The sequence below is a fragment of the Gopherus flavomarginatus genome, chromosome 10 (assembly GCF_025201925.1).
Source record: "Gopherus flavomarginatus isolate rGopFla2 chromosome 10, rGopFla2.mat.asm, whole genome shotgun sequence".
NCBI classification, from domain to species: Eukaryota; Metazoa; Chordata; order Testudines; family Testudinidae; genus Gopherus; species Gopherus flavomarginatus.
This window is the reverse complement of record NC_066626.1, coordinates 48,902,974-48,924,327: the sequence shown is the minus strand read 5'-3', so window position 1 is coordinate 48,924,327 and position 21,354 is coordinate 48,902,974. Positions and strand designations below refer to the sequence as shown.

Here is a 21,354-nt window from a genome sequence, read left to right as displayed (position 1 = left end):
CTGGTCTGGGGTTCTGTTCACCCAGAAGCGGGCTGAGCAGAGCCTGCAGATGGGACCCCAGACTTGCAGTGTGCTGAGTTGCTCAGCTCACTGCCGCTCAGAGGTTCCATCCGCTGGCTCCTGCCAGCTGGGATCCCAGCTGCCAGACCTGCTCAGCCCACTGCTGGTCTGGGGTCCTGGCCCTGCTCACATACAGTGGGTACCTACCTTCTCCCTGGTTCTGGCCCCTTCTCTTCCTCTCTCTCTGCACTGAGCTGAGGGTGGGAGTGCACTGAGCACAGGGCTGGGGGTGAAGGAGCAGGCTGTAGGGTCTGGCCAGGAGCGGGCTCAGGGTTGGGGCAGGAGGTTTGGGTGCGGAGCGCTTACCTGGGCAGTTCCCATTTGGTGCAAGGAGTGCAAGTGGGAATGAGGTGTGTGTGCAGGAGCTCCCATTTGGTGCTTAGGATGGGGGTGGGGATGTGGGGGGTGCATGAGGTGTGAGGAGGCTGGGTATGTGGTGGGGTGTCAGAGTCAGGGCTGGGGTTGTGAGGGTGTGTGTGTGAAGGAGTGAAGTAGAGGACTGGGTGTGTGTGAAGGGGGTTCAGGGCAGGGGCCTGGGGGGTGTGTGGGGCTCAGGGCAGAAGGCTGGGTGTGTGTGAGGGGTGTGCGGGGCTCGGGGCATGGGCCTGGGAAGTGTGCAGTGCTAAGGGCTCGGCAGGGGGCTGGGTGTGTGTGAGGGGGTCAGGGCTCAGGGCAAGGGCCTGGGGAGTGTGCAAGGTGCAGGGCTCAGGGAAGAGGGCTGAGAGTGTGGGCTGGGATTGTGGGGTGCTCACGGCAGGGGGCTGGAGGGGACCCCTATTCCACCCCCCCTTCCCCAAGGCCCTGCCTTCACTTCTTCTCTGCCTCTGCATGCTGACTCCACTCCTCTCCCACCACCTCCCTCGCAAGGGCCATTAGCTGATCGGCCGGCAGGCAGGGAGGGACGGAGAAGAGGCAGGAACCCAACACACTGTAGGAAGAGGCAGGGGAGCTGGCAGGACCAAGCTTCTGCCCCCACGGTAGGGGGTGGTGAAGAGCGGGCCAGCCCAGGCTGGGCTAGGCAGGATTTTTAATAGCATGCTGCTGCCTGCTGGGACTCTGGCAGGCAGCAGCGTGTCATTAAAAATCGGCTCATGTGCCGTCTCTGGCACGCCTGCCTTAGGTTGCTGACCCCTGCACTGTAGCATTGGGCTTTTTATAGTGATGTGTTTCTTACAACGTAGTTTTAAGAGTATTCTGTTACAGGCATCTTTACACGTCTGGAAAAAATAAGGTTCTAGGACAATATTTTGGCCTTGGATATTGTGAGTCCAGGTCTATTGTGAGTCCTGAGGTAATATGTGAATCCAAAACATGTAACTCAGTTTTTATTGCTGTTCTTATCATTTGAAAAATCCAAACAGATTTTCACAAAACTAGGTCCATTTTTAAAGTTGGGATGTGGTTGATAATGGGATGCAGAGCTTCTTCAGTATTTCACATACGTTCTCAGTCAGTAATGACTAAAACTTGATTCTGCAAGCTGCCCTATACCAAGGGACCCTGCACATGCAGAGAGCAGCTTCTTGGATCAGGGCCTGGATGCCATTTGATGGCTGTTAGGTGGCCTTTGTGAAATGACAAGGAGTCCAGTGGCACCTTAAAGACTAACAGTCTTTAACTAACTAGTTGGTTGTGTCAGTCTACTTTCTAGTGGTCAAGTGTTTGCATCATAAAAGCAGCACCACAAATGGCTATAAGTTGTATGCTAACTGGCACTTTCAGCAAGAAGCCACTGACTGAGTGGGCACTGAACTAACCTCTTATTCCTGGAAGACATGTAGCCAGAGAAGAGTAGGGATGCTTGCAGTAATGCTGCTCATTCATACCTGCTCTGTAGATGGGAGGCTGTCAATCCAGTACCTTTTGCAAATGATATACTCCTTTAAATAAGAAGATTCATAAATAAGAAAAATCATTTTTAGACTGCAATATTCCTTCTCAAGCTTCACCATAGAGTGATGTTTTACAGCTTAATTATAAGCTCCTGCTAATAGGGTTTTACACTGTAAATGCTGACACAGCCTTAACTTTAGTGACATGAATGGTCCTGCTGTGTTAATTATTGAAGACCATAGCCATGTAAGAAAATGTGCTTCTACCCTCTGTTTCTGTTCTCAGGCCAGGAGCACAGTTTTATATTTATCTGTGAAGTGCCATGGTATACATGATGCTGCACAAATAATAACTATCAGTTGATACTTCAAAAATGGCTCCCTCATAAGAAGCTGTTTTGAATCCTTCCTCCCCCAGAATTATCTCCCCAGTTGTGTCTGTGTTGGTATGTTCCTTCACAGAGATTACTTCATGCAGATCTTCAAGATGGAATGAGATGAGGCTTAACAAACTATTTGCTGTTCTACTTTTAGACTGCTAATGACATCCAAAATACAGGATATGGCAAAATCGCTGCCTTTTGGGGGCAAGGAGGATTGTTTGAGATTGTTATTGCTGTCACGGTTTTCCTTAATGTGAGCATGCATGCATACTTAATTTGCATATATGTATGTGAATGTGCATGTTTTTTTGAGATTCTCCTTGGGCAATGAAGGATATAATAACTTTCCAGGCTCAACTGTTTCCAGTGTGTTTAGCTTGCTAGGCAGTGCTGCAGTTGCAGAGTTAGAAGTCCAAGTCAGGTGATTGACTGTTTTGTGGACATTTTCAATATTGGATGTTGTCCTTGGCTTGAGTAGCTAGATGTCAGCATTGATACTATTGGGGCCATCTCACTGTTAGCTCAGGAACTTGGAGCAGTCAGCATGGAGTTTGGGGGCTTGGTAAAGACTGGATTGTGATATGGCTCTGAATCTCCATTGAGATCTGGATTATTCTGGTGGATTAGGGGAAGCTGCATAAGTACTAAATTAAGATGGTAAAATTGGGAATTGAACCTGCAAAAATCAGTTGGGTCCAGCAATATACAGGTGCCAAATTAGAGTTTTTGCAGTTTTCTGGTATCAGGATGTGTTGGGGTCCAGATTATTTTGATGTACTTGCAGAAGGTTGTTCTCTTTTGATGGCACAATTTCTGGGTTTTGGCCAAAGTTTGGTGGGATCCAGATACTTGCTCTGGGTTTTTGCAGTGCTATTATAGTGGAGCTCATCAGGGTCTAGATATTTTTTGGGATAATAGTAATGGCTAAATATGTTCTCTTTGAAACAGTAGAATTTAGAGGATTGCAGCCAAAATCTGGCAGGATCCTCTTGTGGATCATGTGTGGTGTTTTTTTGCAGTGCTGTTGCACTAGGATGCTTTGGGTTCTGGATTTTCTTCTTTTTCTTGGAATAGGAACAGCTGTACTGGTTCTGTACTTAAGCAGTGGAATTTGTGGGCTGGGGGCCAAATATTGATGGATGAAGCAGGATCCAGATGCCAGATCCAAGTATTTGAACCACTGTTGTGCCAGAATGTGCTGATGTCCACTGTCTACACCTGCTGCTCAATTATGCCACAGAATTAGGAGATTGGGGCCAAAATTTGGCTGGATCCAGCAGGATCGTGGTGCCAGATGCGAGTTTTTGTGGTGCTGTTATATCGTGGTCTGGGTTTCTTGGTGCACTAGCAGCAGGTGAACTTGTTCTGTTTTGTAAAGTACCAATTTGGGGGGACTAGCTACAAAACCCGGCAGGATCTGGCAGGATCCTGCAGGTAGATCCAGCTTTTACCTTTTTCCTGCAATCTGGCCAACAGCCTCATGAGCGAGCAGCAGCCATGTGACTGTGGCGAGCTGGGGTGTGCAGTTGCCTCCTGCTTCAGAGCTACCTGCTCCGAATACTAAGCAGAGCTGCCGCCGGAGCTGTGCATGTCACACGCTGAAGACGCTGCGGAGAAAAGCGCCGGTTCCAGAGGCAGCTCGGAACATGGAGATTAAAGACCAAGGAGCGCAAATGGAGCCGTTGCTACCCACGGTAAGACGCTGCTTGCTGCAGTCTGCCGCAAACCCCGCCAGGCGAGCGGAGCCGCTGCTGGGGATGCGAGCGCATTGCGAGGCACGGCGAGAGATGCTCCCCTGCCTGCTTCTTTCCGTGCCAAGGTCTCTCCGTCCTTCCCCGGGGCCGGGGAACCGAGGGGCTGCAAAGCCCGCAGGCAGAAGGGGCTTTTCAAGGCATTCCCCCCAATATGGATGTGCCTTGGGTCACCATGCGTGTGTTTCTTACGGAGTGAAAAAACGCGATGGTTGCTCCCGAGCTGGGAGCAGCAGCCGGGGTTGCTGTGTGCGTCTCTCGCTCCAGTACGTGCGGAGGCGCCTGCCTGCATTTCTATAAGGAGGGAAGGGGGTCCCCACTTGGGGGGGGTGATAGTCCCTCTCGCCATACTCTCGGGGGTTGGGGGTGGGGGGCACAAGTTGGCGCTGCTGTGGAAAGGGGTCACCTGAGTGTGTGTGGGGGGGTCCCCGTCATTCAAATGCCGAAGGGGTCTCTGTCTCTGGCAGAGTCCCTTCCTCTCTCACAGAGGGTCTGTCTGGGCGACCGTCTCTCACATTCAACCCCCGTTTCCCTGGGGGGCCCTAGCCCCCCAACTTGCACAGAGGGTCAATCTGTTTATCTGTGGACCTCCTGTCACTCGTGCTCCTGTACAAGGTTGGTCAGTTGGTCTATGGGGGGTCCCTCTCACCCCTGTATGTGTATATATACATGTACACGTGGTCAGTTTGTCTGTCTGTGGGGTCTCTGTCACACACAGACATATGCAATGGATCCCTCTGTCTATGGAGCATGCTTTCACACCCAGAGGGTCCGTCTGTCTGTGGTGGCCCTGGTACAGGCAAGCACACAGAGCCTGTCTGTGGGTGTCTCTGTCCCATGCACAGAGGGTCGGTTGGTGAGATTCTGTGTCACACACTGAGGGTCAGTCTGCGGGGGTCCCTGTCATCCCCACTCACAGGGTTTGTTTCTAGGTGCGCTGTCTCTCTCTCTCTCTCATGCACAATTAATATCTGTTCAATGAGACTTTATTAGCATGACAAGTTGCACACATTTTTCCAAAGCCTAAAAGGAAGATGGACCCTTCAGCTCTCTGTCAGAGGTGGATAACATCCACCCATCATAGGGTTCTGTGTTTAATGTGTCATCTCCTGGTGGCCAGTTGTTGCCAGTACCTGTTCCTGATCATTTGGTGGGTTGCTACACAGGACAGTGGCCTCTGCCATCTCTCTCCTTTCTCCTAGGATCAGGCACAGTTTTTCCTCATTGGGGTTTGGATGAGAAGGCTCTTACAATTCCTGATTATTTTGAGGAAATACCTTTTGTTGCAATTCCTTCTGTTTTAGACTTTGGCATAGAGACACTGGAGACATTATCTGTTAGTCTCTTCTCTGACACACTGGTTGTTTTGGGCTATGCTTTGTGTCTCCCAATTTTCACCTCTAGTTTGTGGTCACTGATTCAGTATTTGGTGAGAGACTGCCATAGTTTTGTACATGTCACAAGAGGTGAGATGGTTTGATGGTTCTGTGCAAAGGTTTGTAGCAGTCTAATTTGTTGATGATGTTTTTGATTTCTTGCTAGTGGTTCTTCTACTGGTTTAGGTGCTGATCTAGCATCTTGAATATATTTTGGGCTTGAGGTGGGGGTTGTTGGTTCCATTGATCAGAATTGCTGTCTCTGGGGAGTAACATAGGGATGGATTATGTTGCATTCGGATTTAATTTTTGATCCTCATTGCTGTGTTGGTTGAGAAGCTGAATATTCTTTCCTGTATGTTGAATAGCAGGAGGAATTGGCCCAGTTCTGCTCTGCAGCCCTAGTTACTGGAGTTTCTGTGCACATGGAGTACTTTTTTGCAGTTATGCAAACATAGGATTTCTTTTACGGATTTATCCCAATTAGATATTAAAGGTGTACCCCAGCTTTTCCGTCCATATAGAAGAATGGGTTGGATTATGCTGTCAAATAGTTCTAGCAGCAGTTTTATTAGGAGGAGTCTCTGTGTATGTCTAATAGGTTGATTGTGTACTGTGCAAGGCTCTATCTGTGTGATGGATGGACTCACACGTGCTCTGTTTCTGGGAGGGTCTCTGCAGCCCAGAGAGGTAGCATTGTTTTCCTGCTATAGCAGTGATGCGAAGGCACAGCTTCCCCAGTCTTGAAATTAGTTGCTCTGCAATGCTCCTCTGCACAGGGCAACATGGACCATGGCAGTGCTTCTGCAGCACTCATCCCAACTGGTGACTAGGGCCAGGTGGGCACTGAAGCCAAAGGGCCTTTATGTGCTGCTGTCATCTCTGAGTGCGTGGGGTCCTTGTAGCAGAGGAATCTGGCAGGGCTTAGGTATCTGGAGTCAGTTTTGCCTCCCTCACTGCTAGACTATAGTGTGAGATAGGTGGTGGTATTTTTGAGAATGAATCTCCCCTGTTTCTCCCCCCACACACACACACTTCCCTGGCCAATCCCCACCTCCCACATATAAATTCTGTATACTGACTGTATATAAATTCAGCTCCAGTTTAAACTGTGCAAGGACCCCATTCCTGGAGCAAATACATTTGTTTCCAAATTTCATTTACATTTGGTTTGGATTCAATTGGATGTGAAGAAAAAGCTCCTAGCCTCAAAAGTTTGCTGGCTTCAAGTTGTCGTCAATACATACAAGAGCCAAAGTTCACCAGCCTCTGAGGCAGCATCTCTCAGTGAAACTTCAGCTCACTATCTCATGGTGGGGAAAAAAGTTGTTAGTCATGGTGAGAAGATGGCAAATGACAGTCCTATTTAATTTATATGTCCTAGTGGTTCTCAGCTATTTCAAAGGTCATAACCTAATTTGCCACTGAAATTCCACATTCAGATTAACTATCAAAAGAGCTTCTGCTTTCCTTGTTACCCTGAGGCCTAGCTGGTAATTTATTTTAGGATGAAAATAACAAGGAGTCTGGTGGCACCTTAAAGACTAACAGTTTTATTTGTGGGCAGGGCGGCTCCAGGCACCAGCTCAGCAAGCAGGTGCTTGGGGCGGCCAATGGGAAGGGGTGGCATGTCGGGCTCTTCGACGGCAATTTGGTGGTGGGTCCCTTTGTCCCTCTTGGAGGGAAGGACCTGCTGCAGAATTGCCGCTGAAGAAGAAAGTGGCGCGGTAGAGCTGCCGCCGATCGCGGCTTTTTTTTCCCGCCGCTTGGGGCGGCAAAAACCCTGGAGCTGGCCCTGTTCGTGGTTAAAAAACCCACTTCTTCAGATGCACGGAGTGAAAATTACAGATGCAGGCATTATTATACAGACACATGAAGAGAATGGAGCATACAGACTAACCTGGCTAACCCCTGATATTTTAGGATATGAGTTAATATTTAAACAAGACTCTCTTGCAGTTTGTAGAAGGTGATGAAATGTTTTGTTACCTGCTCTTCTGAGGAATTACATGGAAGTAGACTTCCTCTTCACCTTTTCATTATTAGAGTCTCTTTTTACTAACTCCTTTTAGAAAAGTTCCTCACCAGTTACAGCACTTCTGCCTGCACCCAGGGAGCCACTTTTTGATGTGTTTTGCAAAATGAGGTACTGTGTGTACATTTCTTCATGGATTCCTAAGATATTTTAGTCTTTAAAAGCTGTACTGGGGGAAGTAGAATTCAATTAAAAATGGAAAATCTGAAGTAGAAAGAATTTTTTCAAACTGTTGTTCTGGAAAGTGCAGATATGGCATTGCCATATTTTAGCATTCAATAGAGACACTAATGGAATGGAATTTAAAATTTAAAAGGACATAGAGGAGTTTTTAAACTAAGGACTGGGGGAAAGCTGACAGCTTCGGAGGATCATGTGTTTGAGACAGAGGCATCCCTTAGGGGAGGATCTAATAACAGGGATTGTCTATATCCTAATAAAGAGAAGAGGATAGAAGTTGATAAAGTACAGGTAAGAACTGAAGAGAAACTGTCAAATGAAAAAGCTTCCCCATTCAATTACATCACATGAAGGCAGACAACTAAATATTGACAAATTTTCTAAGTGCTTGTATAGAAATGCTTGAAGTTTAAATACTAAGATGGGTAAAGTAAGGTCTCAGGTATTAAATGAGGATATTGATACAATAGACCTCACACAAACTTGGTGGAATGACAATAATCAGTGGGACATGGTAAAATCAGGATACAAAATTTATAGGATTGACAGAGTAGGTCAAACTGGTGGGGGGTGGCACTATATGAGAAAGAAAGCATAGAGTCAAATACATTAAAAATTTGAAATGAATCAAAATGTACCATAAAATCTCTATTGATAGAAATTCCACACTTGAATAATAAGAATATAGCAGGAGAAATATATTACTGACCAGATGGTGATGGTGATTGTGAAAAGCTCAGGGAGATTAGAGAGGCTGTAAAAATAGAAAATTCAGTAATAATGGAGGATTTCAACTATCCGCATATTGACTGGGTACATGTTACCTCAGGATGGGAAGCAGAGATAAATTTAATTATATTATGGTCCCTATTACCAAGTGGTTCAGCTCTATTCACCTCTTGGACCAGATCATGCGCCACTTAGGACTAAATCAAGAATTGATTCTCCCTTTTTGGGTTTCATGACTAGCTGCTCCAAGAAGCAGTCATTAATGGTGCCTAGAAATTTTAATATTGTTCTGGGAGGGAAAATACCAAAGAAACCTACCACAGTAGGGGTAAATACATAAAAATGATGAAGCTAGTTAAACAGAAATTAAATGGAATGGTCACAAAAGTGAAAAGCCTGTGAGCTGCATGGAAACTTTTTAAAAACACTATATTAGAGGCTCAAATTAAATGTATACCCCAAATAAAAAAAAGAGGACCAAAAATTGTCACTATGGCTAAACAAAAAAACAAAAAACAACAAAAAAAAAAGTAGAAGAGGCAAAAAGCATCCTTTTAAAAACTGGAAGTCAAATCCTACTGAGGAAAATGGAAAAGAACATGAACTCTGGCCAGTCATGTGTAACAGTATAATTAGACAGGCCCAAAGAGAATTTGAAGAACTACTAGCAAAAGACACAAAAACAAAAAGGAAAAAAAATTAATTAAATCAGAAGTGGGAAGACACCAAGCAAACAGTGGGGCCACTGGACGATTGAGGTGCTAAAGGAGTACTCAAGGAAGACAAGGCCATTGCGGAGAAGCTAAATTAAGTCTGTGCACCTGTCCTCACTGCAGAGGATGTAAGAGAGATTTCCACATTTCAGCCATTGTTTTTAGGTGACAAATCTGAGGAACTGTTCCTGATTGATGTGTCAAACTGATAAATTTAAACAGTATTAAGTGACAAGGACCAAACTGTATTCACCCAAGAGTTCTGAAGGAACTCAAATACGAAATTGCGGAACTACTAACTGTGCAATGTAACATCTCTTAAATCAGCTTCTACACCAGGTGACTAGAGAACAAAAGAATGGCCATACTGTGTCAGACCAAAGTATCCCGTCTTCTGACATGCATCTGATTGAAGTGGGTATTCACCCATGAATATGCTTATGCTCCTATACATCTGTAAGGTGCCACAGGACTCTGTCACTTTTTACAGATCCAGACTAACACGGCTACCCCTTCTGACAGTGGCCAATGTCAGGTGCCACAGAGGGAATGAACAGAACAGGTAATCATCAAGTGATCCAGCCCGTCGCCCATTCCCAGCTTCTGGCAAACAGAGGCTAGGGACACCATTCCTGCCCATCCTGGCTAATAACCATTGATGGACCTATCCTCCATGAATTTATCTAGTTCTTTTTTGAGGATAGCTAGTGTAATTTCTATTTTTTAAAAAAGGCTCCAGAGGTGATTCTGTCAGTTATAGGCCACTAAGCCTTACTTCAGTACTCAGCAAATTAATTAAAACTAGAGTAAATAACAGAATTATCAGACACATAGATGAATACACTATGTTGAGGATGAGTCAACCTGGCTTTTGTGAAAGAAAATAATGCATCACCATGAATTCCCATTAGAATCCTTTGAGGGTGTTCACAAACGTAGACAATGTTGATCCAATGGATATAGGACAACTGGACTATCTGCTAAGGTCCCTCACCAAAGATCTTAAGTAAAGTAAGTAGTAATGGGGAAGAGGATCAGTAACTGGTTAAAAGACAGGAAACAAAGGGTAGGAATAAATGGTCGGTTTTCAGAATGCAGAAAAGTAAATAACAGGGTCCCCAAGGGATCTGAATTGGGACCAGTGCTGTTCAGCATATTCACAAATGATCTGGAAAAAGGGGTAAACAATGAGGTGGCAAAGTTAGCAAATGATACAAAATTACTCAAGACAATTAAGTCCAAAGCAGACTGCAAAGAATTACAAAGGGACCTCACAAAACTGGGTGACTGGGCCCCAAACAATCTCTTTTTTAATTATTATTTTAAAATGGCAGATGAAATTAAATGCACATTGGGAAAATATAATCCCAATTATACATACAAAACAATGGGTCTAACTTAGTTGTTACCACTGAAGAAAGAGATCTTGGAGTCATTCTGATAGTTCCCTGAAAACATCTGCTCAGTGTGCAGCAGCAGTCTAAAAAGCTAACAATGTTAGGAATCATTAGGAAAGAGATAGATAATAAGACCATAAATATTCTAATGCCAATCTATAAATCCATGGTACTCCCACACCTTGAATATTGTATGCAGTTCTGATCATCCCATCTGAAAAAAAATATTAGAAATGGAAAAGGTACAGAGAAGGGCAACACAAATGACTGAGGGTCTGGAACAACTTCCATATGAGAAGAGAGTAAAAAGACTGGGACTTTTCAGAGATAACTAAGGGATGATATGACAGATGTCTATAAAATCATGAATGGTGTGGAGACAGTGAACATTTTAGACAATGAACATTTTAAAATGATAAACAATTGTGGTTAATAAAAGCTTGCTGTGAAGCATGTGTAAAAAATTGTGAAAGATAGTTTGCAGATTCCCTCTCTGAATGTCTTGAACAGGTTCTCAGTTAGTCAAACACATTTCCTTCACCTGTCTCAGTGTGATTCTTGCATATCCATGATGCAAATGGCTCCCCAAAAGCATTTTGTTTATATACAGACTTGTTTTAATATTATTTAGGAATAAATGTCTATTTCACTTGTGTTTTAAGACTGTCATTGTTATGTTTTAAAATAAATATTAGTGACTGTTGTAAGCAGGATGTCTCTGTATAGCAGGGGCTTCATCCTCTCTTCATATCTATGAGACTATTTGTACATATGTACTGATACCTTTTTTCATGAATGATTGCATGGCATGTTGTTTTTCTTGTGTTCTCTAATGACAGTGGTGGCAGTAACACCATTATAGTTAATGATGAATTGGCTTTTCTGATCAAAGATCAGACTTTTATCATCTTGCCTCTTTGGGCTGAGGCTTTGGCAAGGTAGGTTTCCGCTTATACTTCCCTCTTCCCCCAGGATGAGTGGGGCAAAAACTTTGCCCTGTCTTAAACCTTGTGCAACCTCTTTGACCAAAATGAGTGAATCAAGGAAGAATTTGCCCATAGTTTTAAAGGTTAGGCTATTTTATTTTATTTAGATTTACTGTATATCAGAGCACACTTAACCTTGCTTTTAGAAGCGTTTTCCCACAAGTTCTGGAAAAAAAGGTCTAATATATGTACACAGACAAAATTGCAAGAAGTTAGTCCATAATAGAACTTAGCAATGTATATTTGCATAATTATGCTTTTGGTTATGATTTTATAAGTTGAAAATTGGTTATTCTGAAATCAAGAAAGGTCAAACACGTTTAGGCGCCAGTCCTGGAAATAGATTAGCACAGTGGGGCTCTACACTGCAGTGTTGGGGGCTGCCTGCATGGATGCTCTTTTAGGATCAGGGATTCAAAGCAGGTGGATATCAGACAATTGAAAAATAATCTTACAGCACTGGATTTCATATGTTATGTATGCTTTTGTGTCCAAAACTCTTGCTAGTGCTATCCAGACAGTAGAGGATTCTAGGAATCTTTTACAAAATCACGTTACTTGGTTGTCCTAAGGGAAGAGAAATGAGAGAGAACTCAAGTTGTGACTGTTTTTGAAAAACAGCGTAGCTAGTAAGTGGGAAACTACTGTTCATAACAGGCCAAATTCTGTCACTCTTACTTATGCTGAGTAGGACATCCAGTGGGACAGCATGCAGAGTTAAATGTATTACTTAACAGGAGCATAAGTGGCAGAATGTGGCCCAATATGTTTTATAACAATACTAATTCCCTGTTCACTTTACCAAGATTTAGGATTATCGCAACAGTTTTACAACAGTTAGGGCAAAAGTTTATGGAGACAATGTCAATAGAAAAAGATAGAGACAATGTTATATTTTCCTGTCATATGTACAGAGAAAATGTTACAAGGTTTTAAAAAAAATGCAATCATAAGTATAATGTTAGAATTTTATTACTGCTTCATCTGTTTTCTCTTGTTGCCACATGGCCATAAAGTCTGAGTGAAAAGGAAAGTAATTTTTTCCAGAAAGTACTGGAACTCAGTGCATCTCTTTATACAGTAAAATAATTAGTCACACAGACAGTACTTTATAAACGCACACCTGCCAATGTCATGATTAAGAAGAGAGGTAATTAAAACCCTAAGACATAGTTAACATGTGGCATACCAAACATGCCTGCAAAGAATAATTTGCAGCACAGCATGTGCTCACACACACAAACTTTAGAAATGATGTGAATGAGATACATTCACATGATTAAAACAGATTATTTGAAAATGTGTTTGATTTGAATACATCCAACACTTTCTATTGATCAGACACATTTGTGTTTAAACTTCCCCTTACAATAACTCCATCTTTTCTTCCTACTTCTCCCTTGGAAAAATTATGGAACCGTATGTACGATAAATCACTTCCACAGAACCAGTCTGTAATGTCATAAAGAATTGTTATGACTTCAGTGTAGTATCAAACAGAAGATTTAAGCCAGTGGGGGAAAAACTTTTATAAACATCTTCAATGAGTAGCAATATAATATTTTCAACCTTGCCCATTGTAGAACTCCCTCTTTATAAATATGGCATGACTAATGTAATATCAAATACAATTTAACAGAAACCAATATGTTCCTGAAACTTTGCCACTCTGTGAGGCATATACAGTGTAATACAATTGAAAACAAGCTGGCCATAAGTACAAAGAGCAGATAGGTGCTTAAAACCACACTTTCTTCTGGAAATCTATTCCCAGGATAAGCTAGGGTTTGAAGCAAGTGAAAGAGGGAGGAGGAGACACTTGAGGTGTGTGAGTGTAATGCCACAGACCCTAGATGGGATTGAACTTGGGACCTATGTAGCTTAGTGCATGAGCCTCTATAGCATGAGCTAAAAGCCAAGTGCCTGTTAGCTAAGGCTGTAGAGCAGACTCCTTTTATTTCTCTCTCTAAGTGGTCTCAGTGCCACTAGATGGGACACAACACCACACCCAGAAGGTGTGTGGGTTACATGAGGAAGAAGGGGAGTTGCAAGAGGAAATAAGGACACAATTTAAGTGTGGAAAGAGCTATGCATGCCTGGAACTTCAGGACATTGCATTTGAGTTTGATGTAGAAGGAAAGAAGGGGCCATTGAAGCTATTTGAGGAGTAGGTGTTGGGATTAGACCAAGATAATGAGTACTTGAATCATGAAGAGAGTTTAAAGTCTACGTGGGCAAGCTGAGAAACCATGTCTCCTAGTTAACTCATAGGAGCACTGCTGTATTTTAGTTGAGGAACAGCAGCAAAATTCCTACATCCTCACTTAATTCCATCCAGTATTTTTTTATTTGAATCAAGTTATTTCTAATTTAAATAGATATTTTGATTTACTTGTTGATAGCACTTTTCTTTCCATTGTATAGTCTTAAATTGCTAAAATGTTTTGTACCTGTTTCTGTAGTTCCTAATAGTAGAATTTAAGATTTTATAGTCTTTTTTTGTTTTTTTTCTCAGAAGCCCACTTAAAATGTTCATATACACCAAATAAGACAAGTCCTGGGGTCTCATTAACTTACTTTGTTATGATAACAGTACAAGCTTACACACACAACTGATAAGCAAGAAACCCATGCTGTATTTGTGACCCACACCACCTTCTTGATATATTGAACATCTACAAATTGAAGACTGTCACAATGCTTTGACTAGACTACATCTCTGTTAGGGCTTTCAGTGGCTCAGTTTTCAGAAACTATGTATCTGGGTATTAATGGATGGTGTATTGTGCACAATGAATTGTGTGTGCTACAGGAACTGCTGAAGGAGGAGCTGTTTGCTTTTGTGATGAGCACTGGTGCCTTCAGTCATGTATATTCTTCTGAGTATTTAACTACATTTGGTTGTATCATTAGGTAAAATGCATGAAAGATCTAAGAGCCAAGTGACAAGTCTTGTGACAAGAGCCATTGTTAAAAATACGCTGGAAGGAAAGAATATAAAATTATATTACTTATGGAGCCAGTCCTGCAATGTGCTAGACGCATGCAGACTCTTGCACCTTCATGGAGCCCAGTGAGTTTGGGGTCCATTTGCCTGTATGGCTGCAATTGCAGTATTGGGAACTTTGTATCTGACAGCTGCAAAGTGGTGATTATTTGGAAACCACAAATGGGAATGTGGCTGTGCATTTGTCATGCGTCAGGAAGTAAGGTTTAATACTGTTACAGATTGCTTGGAAGTTTCTTTTGGAGTGGCCTAAATTAGTGAACATCTGTGAAGAGTATAGACAGGAAGCTGACTGTTTGCCAGAAGTAACAAATATTAATCTTAAGAGGTTTGCTGAAGAATTGCTCCAGATCATAGAATTGTAGGATTGGAAGGGACCTCAAGAGGTCATCTAGTCCTGTCCCCTACAATCATGTCAGGACTAAGTATTATCTAGACCATCCCTAATGGGTGTTTGGGGATTTTTAAGAGCAGGTTGGACAATGGTGGAGATTTCACAACCCTTCTGGGCAATTTATTCCAGTGCTTAATCACCCAGACAAGAAATTTTTTTACTCATGTTCAACTTAAACAGCCTTTGTTGCAATTTAAGCCCATTGCTTCTTGTCCTGTCCTCAGGGGTTAAGGAGAACAATATGGAAGCCGGTTACAGTGGTGCTGGATCCTCTACACAGGAAGTCATGTTCAATGTCTTGAGCTGTTGAAGTGTGGAAGACGATTGAAAAAAATCTTTACTAAATTGCAATTAGAATCTGGCAAAATCTGTATCATTATGATCAGGCTTAATACCATGTCATTTTTTGAATGTGAGATCAATCCCTCACATATGCCAGGTTCCAGAGGAATCACCACTCGAGGTATGTCTATGCTGCAAACAAAACGTGTGTTTTTAGCTCAAGTTAGCTAATCTGGGGTTATGATAGTAGTGAAGACATATCAATGCTAGTCTTAACTCAGATTAGTAGCTCAAGCCTCAAACTAAAGTCTATAGGGTGAGCCAGGGGTTGAACTTGCTCTGGTAACCTGAGTTAAATGCTAAATTATTGTGTCTTCCCTGATATTTTAACCAAGAGGTTAAGAACACACCTTTTTTAGCAGTATAGATGTAACCTTACTTTTGAATATTTAGAAGAAGGTTGGAAGTGGTCTTCTGTCAATAGTAATTAATTGCATGCCAAGTCTCCTCCTTTTCAGACGATTAGATCTCTCAGATGAAGCTATAATAGCGCCTCAGTGGTGGAAACATCAGGTAACCACTTTTTGAGAAAATAAAGATATGATTATGAGGGTGCTGTCTCAACTGCTATGGATTCTTTGATTCCACTGAACACCAGCAGAATAGAATCTGCATGGAACAGAGCTTCAAAGTTTTTTTTCCTTCTTGAGCATTTTAATTTTAAGGGGTAGGAAAATACTTTTGAGTTTGAGTAATGGGACTCACAGGTAATTCACTTGTGATTTTTTTGATCACTGATTATAACTGTGTAAAATGTTGCATTATGATATTAATACTGATGTGTTAATAAATGAGACTAGCGAAAGCTTTTATAATTTTAAACAGTATAAATATTGTAACTTTAAACAACTTAATGTTAACCTTGAAGTTACTTTTGCAGTGTTAAATTTTATTCTGCTTTGGATTTATAAAAGTTTTGAATAAAAATAAACTGTAACCTCTCATCTTGCAAACACAAATGCATGTGTATAACTTTAAGCACAATTAAAGCCAATGACACAGCTAATGTGGCTAACACTGGCAAGGGTTTGTAGGACAGAGGCCTTAAATTTTCAATATTTTGTTCTGTTTACAGCAGTTTCATCATATTTAAATAAGGTACCTGACGTGTAGTGAGATTATAATAAGAGTATTTTTTTAAATTAATTTTAATCTAAAATGGCAATGGCCATTTTTTTCTAATGAACTTATATCTCTGTAAAAGTGATTTAAATCAATGATTTAAAAACAGGCTATTTAAATCAAGATGACTTTTAAACAAGCTTTGTCTTATGTCACTTTTTACAATGTGACAGTCTAACTTGAAAATTTGTAATATAAATGCTTTTCATCTGGATTTAAATCACTTCATGCTGTTTGAAATGTACTAGTGGAAACTCCCACAAATTCTTCTGTGGCAGAAGATGAAAAAGCTCTAACTGCTGTGCTGTAGAAATGTGCACCTCTTTTCAAGAGAGAACTGGAGAACTGAAGACCAGTAAAGCTTGTAAGCCAGTCAGTCAGCCTAAGTGTTGCAAGACAAGGGTTCTGCTGTGGGTATCTGAAACTCAATGGAGAAATTATGCTTACTGTCCACAGAGAAAACGTCCACACAGAAAATGAGTATCTTCCCACTGTGCCAGCAGTAAAGAATTTGTGGAGATCTCAAAGCTACTATGCAACCACTGTACTGACGATCTCTTCCTTTCTTTAACCTGGAGTTCAAAGTTTTACAAAACTGATCTATGTTAAACTTAAAAATGCAAGTGGAGAAAAATTTCCATGAGTTGGTAATATAGTGGTACATAAAGATCGTACCAATACCAGTATTCGTTTTTTGGGATAACATTGACACCAGCCTTGTTCAAGTGGAGTGATGGATCAGAATTTGAGAGAGCTCCCAGGAGTACAGTACTGACTAGATGGCATTCCATTGGCTGGCAAGAATGACAGTGGGCATCTCAAGAAACTACATGCAAACCTTCAAAGATTGGAGGTTTATGTCTGGAGAAATGCATATTTTCCAGGCATACCTTTATAGTACAGGCCCGGTGACAAATGCCAATGGTCTTCACAAAGCATCTATAAAAGAGGGCCATGGTGGATACCCCACTTCCTGCAAATGTAGATGAGTTACATTCTTTTCCAGAATAATCCACGAGTTTGAGAGAATTTGAGTTAATCTCTCCATGTGTCCTACTTAATAGCCATGTTAGTAGAACCTTCCTACTCAGGGGGAAGGAGAATGTTATATTAGTACTTTAGATATGTTTATGTTATATGAACTATGCATGTTAAAAATGCAGTCATCTTAAGCCTGTGTTGCTTGTAAATAAACATCAGTTTACAGTTGTTGCTGATTTATAACTGGTGTTTTATATTCACTCTCAAATAAGTTCCAAAGTATCAGCAGTGTCAGCACAAGTGATTATGTACTCATTGTAGGTAACCTGTGTTGTCAAACTGATTTATCATATTCCTAATGTATCCCCCGTCCTCACAATCTGCCTAACAGATTTTGTGATAACATGGAATCCAACTCATATTACTACTGATGTAGACACTTTTTGAAACACTGGCATCCAGTAAATATAGTTCACAGATTGTTTAAAAGTATCTTTTCCCATATATTTGAAGAGACTCTGTCAAATGCTTTAAGCACAAAACTTGACTAACTACATAATTAAGATACTTCTTCTTATTTTAAACAGAGTAGGTTAGATAAATGTCTATCAGAGATGGTCTAGACAGTATTTGGTCCTGCCATAAGGGCAAGGGACTGGATTCAATGACCTCTCGAGGTCCCTTCCAGTCCTAGAATCTATGAATCCTTTCTCCTAGTGTTCACCATTATAACAAAAGACTTGACTGTGTCCATTTGTTTTATCACACCATTACCATACTTCTAGAATTAGCTGTGAAAAGGAGCTGTAAAAGGACTTGTAAACCTATGAGTCATTTATATTTGTCTAAAGATACATTCACGGTGTCATTAACAGTAGCTGTATTCCATAAAATTGGATACTATTTAAACTTTTCAGAGAGAAATATCTGGATAAATCCAGCATGGATTAATTTAGAGCTGGTTATGTTAGAAAGTGGCGAGGCCTCCTCACAGACCCTTACCAATACTGCACATAGGAGGTTTTCTGTAAGCGCGTGGTCATCGCATCCCCCTGTAGATCAAATGTGTTTCATAGTCTTGGAATACCTGACCCCTCACCTCCAAAAGGGGGAATGGGAGACTTGAATTTGTTCTTTAATGATCAAAACAGCTGACTTCCTTGTGTACAAGTGTGCATGAAACCATAGAAAATGTAGGTAAATTGGTCTAGTTAACACAAACTATGTTAAGAAATTATTAAGGTTGCAGAGTCAAGCATCAAAGATTAGGAAATACCAGCATTAAGGGTGCCTGTGCAATCTTAATTCATCCCCCCTTGTGCATGAGCCTGATGATACAATCTTTAATTACAGGATCACATCTATGTACAGGATGGTCAATGTTCATTTATTGAAGGGATAAGAGGACTGAGAAGCACAGGGCAGCATCTACCACCAAGCTGCTCCTAGCAAGTCATTTAAACCAAACTTTTCCAAGGTGGTTGCTCATTAAAATCAGTAAAAACAACCAGGAGTCCTTGGGCATAAGCTTTTGTGGGCTAAAACTCACTTCATCAGTTGCATGGAGTGAAAAATACAGTAAGCAGAATTATATATTATAGCACATGAAAAAATGGGAGTCGCTTCCCTTAATCTCTATGCCTCAGTTCCCCATCACTTCCCTGTGATGGGGAACTGAGGCATAGAGATTAAGGTCAAATAAATTCATTAATTTTGGGTGCCCTGTGTGAGACACCAAGGACCTGACTCTTTCAGAGCACGTAGCATTATATGGCAATTAATATGGTCAAAACACAGTTCTCATTGACTTCAGTTGTAGTTGTGGGTGCTCAGCACTTCTGCAAATTAGACAGTAGGGCAGGGGTCGGCAGCCTTTCAGAAGTGGTGTGCTGAGTCTTCATTTATTCACTCTAATTTAAGGTTTTGCATGCCAGTAATATGTTTTAAAATTTTTAGAAAGTCTCTTTCTAGAATTCTATAATATATAACTAAACTATTGTTGTATGTAAAGTAAATAAGGTTTTAAAAATGTTTAAGAAGCTTCATTTAAAATTTAAATTAAAATGCAGAGCCCCTTGGACCGGTAGCCAGGACCCAGGCAGTGTGAGTGCCACTGAAAATCAGCTCGCTTGCCGCCTTTGGCACGCGTGCCATAGGTTGCCTACCCCTGCGCTAGGGTATCAGGTCAGGCATCCAGAAAATGAGTGACCCCCCCACTTGGTAAGGCAACTCCCATCTTTTCATGTGCTATAATATATAATTCTGCTTACTGTATTTTTCACTCCATGCAACTGATGAAGTGAGTTTTAGCCCACAAAAGCTTATGCCCAAGGACTCCTGGTTGTTTTTACTGATTTTAATGAGCAACCACCTTGGAAAAGTTTGGTTTAAATGACTTGCTAGGAGCAGCTTGGTGGTAGATGCTGCCCTGTGCTTCTCAGTCCTCTTATCCCTTCCGCATTCCATTCAGCAGTTTCTGTGCCCAGATCCATCATGGCTCAGAGCAGCTGAAAATGCAATTGCAGTGTAAGGGCTTGTCTACATCACAAAGTTGCAGCGCTGGTGAGGGGGTTACAGCGCTGCAACTTAGGAGGTGTACACATCTGCAGGGCACCACCAGCGCTGCAACTCCCTGTTTGCAGCGCTGGCCGTACTCCCGTTTTGTCTCGGGTGTAGAGGATCCAGCGCTGGTGATCCAGCGCTGGTAATCAAGTATAGACACTTACCAGCGCTTTTCTTGACCTCCGTGGAATAAGCAGGTATCCCAGCATACCTGAGGAAGCCTCTGGTAATCAAGCTGGTCTCCTTCCCCGGTTTGCTCTCGCGTTCCCCGAACCCCGAGCAAGCAGGTCTCCTTCCCTGCGGTTTGCAGGGTGGTTCGGGGAACGCGAGAGCAAACCGCGGCGAAGCGGGTCTCCTTCCCCGGTTTGCTCTCGCGTTCCCCGAACCCCCGAGCAAGCAGGTCTCCTTCCCTACGGTTTGCTGGGTGGTTCCGGGAACGCGAGAGCAAACCGCGGCGAAGCTGGTCTCCTTTCCCGGTTTGCTCTCTCGTTCCCCGAACCCCCGAGCAAGCAGGTCTCCTTCCCTGCGGTTTGCAGGGTGGTTCGGGGAACGCGAGAGCAAACCGCGGCGAAGCTGGTCTCCTTTCCCGGTTTGCTCTCGCGTTCCCCCAACCCCCGAGCAAGCAGGTCTCCTTCCCTGCGGTTTGCAGGGTGGTTCGGGGAACGCGAGAGCAAACCGCGGCGAAGCTGGTCTCCTTTCCCGGTTTGCTCTCGCGTTCCCCGAACCCCCGAGCAAGCAGGTCTCCTTCCCTGCGGTTTGCAGGGTGGTTCGGGGAACGCGAGAGCAAACCGCGGCGAAGCTGGTTTCCTTTCCCGGTTTGCTCTCTCGTTCCCCGAACCCCCGAGCAAGCAGGTCTCCTTCCCTGCGGTTTGCAGGGTGGTTCGGGGAACGCGAGAGCAAACCGCGGCGAAGCTGGTCTCCTTTCCCAGTTTGCTCTCGCGTTCCCCGAACCCCCCTTGAAGCCGCCCAACAGCGCTGCAGTGTGGCCACATCTAACACCACTTGCAGCGCTGGTTGCTGTAAGTGTGGCCACTCTGCAGCGCTGGCCCTATACAGCTGTACTAATACAGCTGTAACAACCAGCGCTGCAAAATTGTAGATGTAGACATACCCTAAGTCCTGCTCAGCCCGAGGGATGGAGCATGCCCAGTGCAGATGGAATCTTCAAGGAATTAAGCTGCCAAACTCTACCAAGTGTCTACTGAGCATTTGTGAACTGTGATTTTTATTTCAAAGGCTTATAACTTGTCAAATTTGGGTGGATTTTGACAGGGGCTGCAAAAGTCACATCTCCTGTCATAAAGGCCGCCTCTTGCCAAATCTCAGGTCCTTTCTCCAAAAGTGTGGAGGCACTAAAACTTCTCAAATAAAAGGTGTGTATGGTGGTGGTTTTTTTTTTAATTGGGCAAAACAATAGATTTTTCTCCAGTCTTGTTCTCGGAAATGGCTGGACCGTTCCAGCTGAAATTTTCAAAAAATAAAATAAAATTGAGTCTGAAGCAGG

The 21,354-nt window shown here is 42.7% G+C and overlaps 1 protein-coding gene across 2 annotated transcripts in view; it reads left to right on the top strand.

Moving 5' to 3' along the window:
- SLC4A10 (solute carrier family 4 member 10) overlaps positions 1-21,354 on the top strand; it is a 331,078-nt gene that overhangs the window by 77,767 nt on the left and 231,957 nt on the right. The window contains exon 1 of one of the 2 annotated variants that reach the window (XM_050969204.1): positions 3,761-3,969. The exons of the other annotated variant lie outside the window; for it this stretch is intronic. Coding sequence (XP_050825161.1) covers positions 3,922-3,969 — 48 coding nt within the window. The 5' untranslated portion in view covers positions 3,761-3,921. Of the gene's footprint in view, positions 1-3,760; positions 3,970-21,354 lie in introns of those variants that run through there. 2 annotated transcript variants of the gene reach the window in all.